At 37.0% G+C, this 8323-nt stretch overlaps 1 protein-coding gene across 1 annotated transcript; it reads left to right on the top strand.

The window, feature by feature from the left end:
• Positions 1-443: 443 nt before the first annotated feature.
• Positions 444-7883, top strand: LOC147335835 (uncharacterized). Its single transcript, XM_086282608.1, has 9 exons — positions 444-1248; positions 1614-3152; positions 4747-4811; positions 4902-5050; positions 5155-5342; positions 5509-5570; positions 5725-5912; positions 6032-6400; positions 6491-7883. The coding sequence occupies exons 2-9, from the start codon at positions 1764-1766 to the stop codon at positions 6574-6576; spliced, it is 2496 nt and encodes an 831-aa protein (XP_086138734.1). The 5' UTR covers positions 444-1248; positions 1614-1763; the 3' UTR covers positions 6577-7883.
• The last annotated feature ends 440 nt before the right edge of the window (positions 7884-8323 follow it).

Raw genomic sequence — 8323 nt, 5'->3', positions numbered from 1 at the left:
CCCCTGGCTTCTGGGGAGCTTCTTGTGGTTATTGTGTGGTTATTGTGGCTTTCCACCGTCATTTTCAGGTGCACACACATACACCTTTACTCTAAGATGACAATTGATGACTCCACCATTTGTAAGTGTTAGTGATGTATTTTACAGTAACAAAGTTGTGGTAGTTTCTAGTAGTTCAAGACATTATTAGCTAATAAAACATCATCTGTACACAAATATATATGTTAATCCATTTTTGAAAAAGTGGTTCCAGTCACTGTCACAACAACGTCACTGACACCAACTGCCAATTGCACTATGACAACAACTGCTGCCCCTTCAAAACCAGCATCAGTAACTGTGAGAGCTATGACCGCCAATACAATGACAACAGAAAAAACTATTCAAACAACAACTGCAGTAACTGTGACACCTGCTGCTACAACTAATACTTCAGCAACAACTGTACTTGAACCGGCAAATTTTGTGACTACTATGGCACAAGCTTCTACAGCAACCACCATGATGTTATACACACCTACAACAACAATAGTGGAAAATGCAACAAATGCAACACTTCCTTCTTCCTTCTTCTAGTGCAGAAACAACAATCACTGTGAGAACGACAACAACTATCGAAGCACATATATCTGCTCCTTATATGAATATTACGAGTTCATCTGCTTATATTACTATTAAACATGGTTCAATGCAGTTTGCCTTTGTTTTGAAAATGTAAAATGTAAATTGTGATGCTGGTGAAGCAGTTAGTTGTAGTTCTAACATATTACAGTCCTTTTTCTTATGTGATGAACAAAAGATTTAAATTGCACAGTATTTTAAAATTGCTCATTGAAACAAACTTCCTTGAAACATAATCCAACATTGAAATTGAATTTTAGCAAGCTTCACTACCTGTTGACCCGAAATGGATTCAGTATTTAAATAGATTTGCATGACTTACAAATAACTACTTTGAATAACAGCTCAAGGTTAGAATTATTTATATTTATTATCACTAACAAAGAAGTTCTTTTGTGATACAAAGTTCACCACTGACTCATAGAACAAAAGAAGGGTGTATGGTAATGGACAAAGCCAATATATATTGACAGGCAGTATATTTGTTCTTCATTAAGGTCCTTCAGCTTTTCGATTCAACATATCCATGTGGACTGTTGCATAAGGTAAAAGGGTTGCAATATAGACATATCATAGATAAACATCAGATGCGAATCAGTAACTTTTCAATATATATTCTCATTTCAGGTAAGTAAATTTCTTATTATTTCACATATTTAAGAAAATTACTTATTTAGAGTTGGGCCGCAATCTAGAAACTCCCAAATTTTGCTCTCTTTGCATGAGATTATCAACTGATATTGATGTTTCTATGATACAACTTATATATATTCATATATGTGCAATCCAGCATGAAAGTTTTTGTGTTCTTCGTTTTTGTGATCAAGAATTTCATGTTAAAAGGATTTTATGTGATCTCCTGAGAATAAATGAGCAGCCAGTTTATTAGTATTTATTTTATTTAAATAAATACATTATGTGAGTTATAGATTAAAATTTGATGTGTTGAATTGTTTTCACATGGTGAATAAATGTACTGTTTAATTTTACAGGTTAAATGGAAAGCAGAATGATTGTTAAATGGTTTATATCTATGTTCTTGATTTTAATGGGTAAGATGGCGGCATATACAAACATAGCAACAATCATTCCTGTGATATTCCTGTGATTTTTCATTTACATCTAACACCTATACAGGAACAATGTCCATTTTTACGCCAATGACAATTACAGGAGCTGCAACCACAACCACAGAAGCTCCAACAACAACAGCTTCAACTATCACTGCAGCACCAACAACAACTATAACAGCAGCTCCAACAACAACATCTGCTCCCACAACTACCACCACAGCTACAACTACCACAGTAGTACCAACAACAACGTCTGCTCCCACAACTACCACCACAGCTACAACTACCACAGTAGTACCCACAACAACATCTGCTCCAACAACTACCACAGCAGCTCCAACAACAACATCTCCTTCCACAACTACCACCACAGCTACAACTACCACAGTAGTGCCCACAACAACATCTGCTCCAACAACTACCACAGCAGCTCCAACAACAACATCCGCTCCCACAACTACCGCCACAGCTACAACTACCACAGTAGTACCCACAACAACATCTGCTCCAACAACTAACACAGCAGCTCCAACAACAAAATCCGCTCCCACAACTACCGTCACAGCTACAACTACCACAGCAGCTCCAACAACAACATCCGCTCCCACAACTACCACCACAGCTACAACTACCACAGTAGTGCCCACAACAACATCTGCTCCAACAACTACCACAGCAGCTCCAACAACAACATCCGCTCCCACAACTACCGCCACAGCTACAACTACCACAGTAGTACCCACAACAACATCTGCTCCAACAACTAACACAGCAGCTCCAACAACAAAATCCGCTCCCACAACTACCGTCACAGCTACAACTGCCACAGCAGCTCCAACAACAACATCCGCTCCCACAACTACCGCCACAGCTACAACTACCACAGTAGTACCAACAACAACGTCTGCTCCCACAACTACCACCACAGCTACAACTACCACAGTAGTGCCCACAACAACATCTGCTCCAACAACTACCACAGCAGCTCCAACAACAACATCCGCTCCCACAACTACCGCCACAGCTACAACTACCACAGTAGTACCAACAACAACGTCTGCTCCCACAACTACCACAGCAGCTCCAACAACAACATCCGCTTCCACAACTACCGCCACAGCTACAACTACCACAGTAGTACCAACAACAACGTCTGCTCCCACAACTACCACCACAGCTACAACTACTATAGTAGTACCCACAACAACATCTGCTCCAACAACTACCACAGCAGTTCCAACAAATACCACAGCACCTCCAACAACCGCTCTAAGTAGTCCCACACCTGCTCTAACTAACACAACAACAGGAAAAACAACCACATCTGCAGCCACAACCACCGGACCTCTGACAATTCGATATGTTGTTTTCAGATCCATTCAAAGCAATTTTACAGCAGACTTGTTGAATTCATCATCTGAAGTTTTTCAAACTCGATCTTCATCAATAAAGGTGCAGGTAAGTCTTTCTTTTCCCCAAGAATCTATAAAGTTAGTGTACAAGAGTTTATCTGATCATTAAGGTAATGCAAATATTCAAATACATATTTCTTCTCATTTTTTTCACGTGAAGGTGGTAAAAAATTACAACTTAATTTATATAGAATAAGTGCAAAGTCTTAGGAAAAAATGCAAAAATTCCCATGAGAACTAAGTGCCAGGACAACTGTCCTGAATGAATGAATGAGAATTTCAAACTACAGCTACATGACAAATTGATGCAAGGCATCAGGCCACTATATGGTGCTAAAAGTACTTCAATATGCTTTTGAACTGATTGTTCACTGCATTTTTTAAAGGCACATGCAGCTCCAGCAGAAACGTGTTTTAAGTACTTCAAACACAGCTCTCACTGTCAGCTCACACTGAACAAAATTCCCTAATTCATGAGGGTTCACTAAAGGAAGAACAATGCAGAATGGACTTCTAAGCATTTGTCATTGACGTTGAAGGCAAAGTCGTGTTCTTATCTAATAGAAAGAAGAAAGAATTCTGTTTAAAGAATATAGTTTACATTTTTTTAAACCCTAAATACTCAGACAAGTACAAGAATTTGACTGATTAAGAGCAGGAACAAGTCAAGAGGAGAACTTTTGCTACCAAGGTTATAAAACTTGGAAAACCTTTTTGCCAAGCTTTACACATCCAGGGATGGATAATTCATCCAGCGGTGTTTAGCTCATTTACCTACAGTCTTTTTTACTTGAAGTCAGTATTATTGCTGGATTTTTTTTCTCCTCTCAAAGGAGACAAGCTCTTAAACTTTGTTAAGAGTGGCCTTAAGGCTTGTTCTCACTGAATATGTCTTCATATTTGAACAAAGATTTTCAGTGATGAAGTTTAATGAATCCAGATACAGATTCTCTTTCACTCACCTGTCTACTGTCTTTCGCATCTTCACCTCATGTATTGAACCTGAGTTTATAGCACTTATTCCACCAAACACACTAAATTTATCTCACCGAATAAGGAAGAATCACTGCAAAACTGCACGCAGTAATTTAACTACTTAAATTTAAAATGGTCGCTTGGTGGTAAGCACTGTTATTTCACGGCAAAAAGGTCCTGAGTTTGAATCTTGGGTCTTTCTGTGTGGAAATTGCATGTTTTCTCCATTTTAACATGAGTTTTCTCCAGGTGCTCTGGCATCCTCCCACAGAAAGACATGTTAGTGCAATTAGATTAACTGGTGATTCTTAATTGCCCATACTGTGCATCTTGAAATGATTCACAGCACTTGACTTGTTCCATTTTATTTGTCATTTTACGGCCTTATTCCAAAATGGATTATATTCATTTTCACCTCAAAATTCTACACACATTACAAAACTTTATTGACAGTCTTTGCCATGACATTTGTGAATATGAGCGTGAATGGTTGTCAGTCTCTGTCTGTGTTAGCTCTGTGATCTACCAGAGCTACTCTCTGTAAGGGTCAAGACCTCAGCTTTTTCCTTTAAATAATCTTCTGTTAATGTATTTTAACATATAATATATATCACGTACACAAACAGATAAATGTGATTTTAAGAAAATCTGCTTTGTGTCTGTAGATTGAACCTGCTTACAAAAACTCGTTCCCTTCTTCCTTTGTCTCCTTGGCTGTTGTGAGCTTCAGGTAATTTCAGTATTTTGACATATACTGTTAAGAGCACTGACCTAATGCCCTAAATATTCAAAACTATCCTTTTTGTCTCTGCATTTACAGGCAAGGATCAGTCATCAACACCATAGAACTTAAGTTTGTAAACTCATCTGCTCCAAATTACACTGAAATTAGAAATGTTTTGATCAGTACAGCATCAAACGTGACAGGCTTTGACATCGAAAGGGCCTCCATCACTGTCAGTGCCACATGTGAGTAACATTTTGTGATGTTTGATCAAAAAGTCTCAAAGTTTTTAGAAGGACTTAGTTAAATGTTTTATGTCCATTTTGTCCTCATTTTAAATCTACCACAGTGATCCCAACAACAAACACAACAACATCAGGGACTACAGCTACTCCAACAACTATCACAATTACAAAAGCTCCGACTGCACCTGTCCAAGTTTTTCTGTTTCTACAGTTCCTTGAACCATATGTACCTGAACTCACAGACCCCACCAGCAGTGTATATCAAGATCGCAAAATACGAGTTGAAGAGACGGTGAGTAATATTTCAACTTAATATATCTTTTAATGACTGACACTTTATCTAGAGAACAAATCTGAAATCATACATTTTATTTCATTTGAATAGGCATTTTTAGACAATGTAATTTTGAAGTTGTTTCACCATGTTTAAATTTTCTTTTTGTGTTAATTTTTTGCAGTGTGATAGAATCTACAAATCAAAATTTATTTTCTTCATCCGTGCCATTGTCATTCGGTTCAGGTAAAACATGTTTTTAACAGTGATTAAGTTACTTTCCTCTAAATTATTATTTTAATTTAATTTTGAATGTTAAAAGTGCCATGCACCATAGTTAAACCGTTCAATAATCTGCAATCATTATCTAACATCTGACTCACTTTGTTTCATGGCACAGTCTTGTTAGAGTCCAAACACGAGTGGATAGAACTGAGACACAGGTGGAGCTTGTGTTCAATCAAACAGCACCCAATGCACAAGTCCCAAATAATACTACTATTATTCAAACTATGAAAAAGGCTATTAACAGTTCCAGCAGCAATTTCAGTATTGCCATAGTTCCTGACACTATATCAGTAACTTCTGGTGAGTATTTGAAAATGTAACCAAAAGTTATTTTGACATTCATGAAGGATAAAGATAATAGTTTAGGTTGTACATAGATATATATTAATCTATTTTTGATAAATATTTTATTGTTCCAGTCAGTGTTACACCTGCTACACCAACTCCTAATTGCACTATGACATCAACTGCTACCCCTTCAAAACCAGCATCAATAACTGTGACAACTACGACCATAATTTCTACGACAACAGAAAAAACTATTCAAACAACAACTGCAGTGACCGTGAAATCTGCTACAACTAATACTTCAGCAACAACAGTACTTGAACCAGCCACTTTTGTGGCTACTATGGCACAGGTTCCTACAGCAACCACCATGGTGTCATACACATCTACAACAACAATAGTGGAAAGTGCAAGACTTCCTTCTTCAGCAGCTACTGCAGAAACAACAATCACTGTGAGAACGACAACAACTATTGAAGCACGTATATCTGGAAACACATGTAAGATAGACTAATTGAAATGATAAGTGTTACATTTAAATCAGCTAAATCAGCTAAGATTTTCTCATTGCTTTTTCTCTTCATTTCCAGCTTCAGGAGGATTGAGCCACAAGACAAGTCTCTACACTGCTTCCTGCCTCATGTTGTTGACATGGCTATTTGCAAACCATCAATAGCTAATTTACATTTGAAATACAAGTGCAGGAAAACAATTACATTTATTCCATTGTTATCAAAAATGCAGCATCCTTGAATGGCTTAACTGTTGCGTGAAACATCATGAAAATCTAGCCTTGCATTAACAGACACAGTGGTATATCTGGGGGGCATTTCTGTCTTTTATTCCCGTATTTTAAAATTACCATTACCTATGTTTAAGTGCAGTTCGTCTTTGTTTTGGAAAATGTAAACTGTGATGCTTATGAAACAGACAGTTGTTACTCTAACTAATAAAAGTCCTTCTCTCATTTGATGAACCAAAAGATGATTTAAATTAGACAGCATTCAAAAACGTCGTTATTTTCACCATAAATGCTTAGTTACAGTATATTAAAATTAATGGAGAGTTTTCCCCCAACTGATGTATTAAAAGCTACCATGGGATGACTCTTACGGCACACAAAAATGAAATTTCCTGCTCCTCACTTCATAGAAAAATAATCACCAAAGCAATGGAGGTCTTATCTTTGTAAATTCACGTCTGACAAGTTGTTATCATAGCATAGTGATATTTGACTCCTGTCTGGGCCTTGACTCCCATGTAAAATCTTTGTGTCGTTCCTGTTTCTATCATTTAAGAAACATCTTTAAACTGCGACATGTGGTCTATTCAGCTGAACTGGAAAAACTCATTCATGCATTTGTGTCATCACGCTTAGATTAATGTAAGTCCCTGTTTACTACCTTGGATATCTCTCTCTCGCCTCCAGGCAATACAAAACGCAGCAGCCAGACAAACTCGTTCTATCAAGCGTGTTCACATTACTCCGGTCTTATATTCTTTACATTGGCTTCCAATAGAGTTTAGAATTCGCTTTAAAATTCTTGTTTTAACATACAGAGCACTAAATGGCCAGGCCCCAGATTATTTATCCAAGCTTCTTAAAAAAATAAAGTAAAATAAAAATAAAAATACACTGCTGCTCGTCATCTCCGCTCACAGACTCAGTCTGTTGGTTGTTCCCCGTACACGAATGAAGACAAAAGGGGACAGAGCCTTTCAGTCTGTTGCACCAAGGCTGTGGAATAGTTTACCGCTACAATTATGTTTGCTTGACTCTGTGGATTGTTTTAAAAAGCAGTTAAAAACATTTATGTTCAAACAAGCCTTTTGCTGATCTATGTATTTTATATTCTTTACATTCTTTACATTTGATCTTTTACATTGTGTATAATGTCTATTGATTGTATTGTTTATTTTAATATTTGTGTACAGCACTTTGTGACTGCCTGTCTGTGAAAAGCGCTTAATAAATAAACTTTACTTACTTACTACTTACTTACATAGTATGACTGCTTTTAATGTCGCTCTTTTAATGATCTGTTAATGCATATAATTTACATGTGTGTGTTCACTTGTCTATACTAAATGTCAATTCAATAATGAGGGCTCATCATAATGAACTGAACATTGTTTATTGATAAACAGGTTTTCCACCAATATTTAAATTGCTAAATCAGACAAATATCTTTAAAGTGCAATGTCGCGGGCTCCTTCTCCTAAACTTCCTCCGAACAAATACAGGCGTAGTCGGAAAGCATTCAGTGTGGATAATTTATTTATTTTGCCGGCCTCCCAGGTGCACAAAAAGTTATTTACAAAGAAATAGAACTGACTTAAGTCAGCACAAACAAATATCTATATACAAAACACAGTCTGCATGTTACCCTCTCTGTAACAGCTCACTGGAAAGAAAGCAAAAG

The sequence above is a fragment of the Aulonocara sp. 'chitande type north' Nkhata Bay genome, linkage group LG3 (assembly GCF_057382095.1).
Source record: "Aulonocara sp. 'chitande type north' Nkhata Bay isolate Kocher_YH1m ecotype deep benthic linkage group LG3, A_spYH_male_GT1.1, whole genome shotgun sequence".
Taxonomy (NCBI): domain Eukaryota; kingdom Metazoa; phylum Chordata; class Actinopteri; order Cichliformes; family Cichlidae; genus Aulonocara; species Aulonocara sp. 'chitande type north' Nkhata Bay.
The sequence above is the reverse complement of the archived record's forward strand: the minus strand, read 5'-3'. Positions and strand labels throughout refer to the sequence as shown.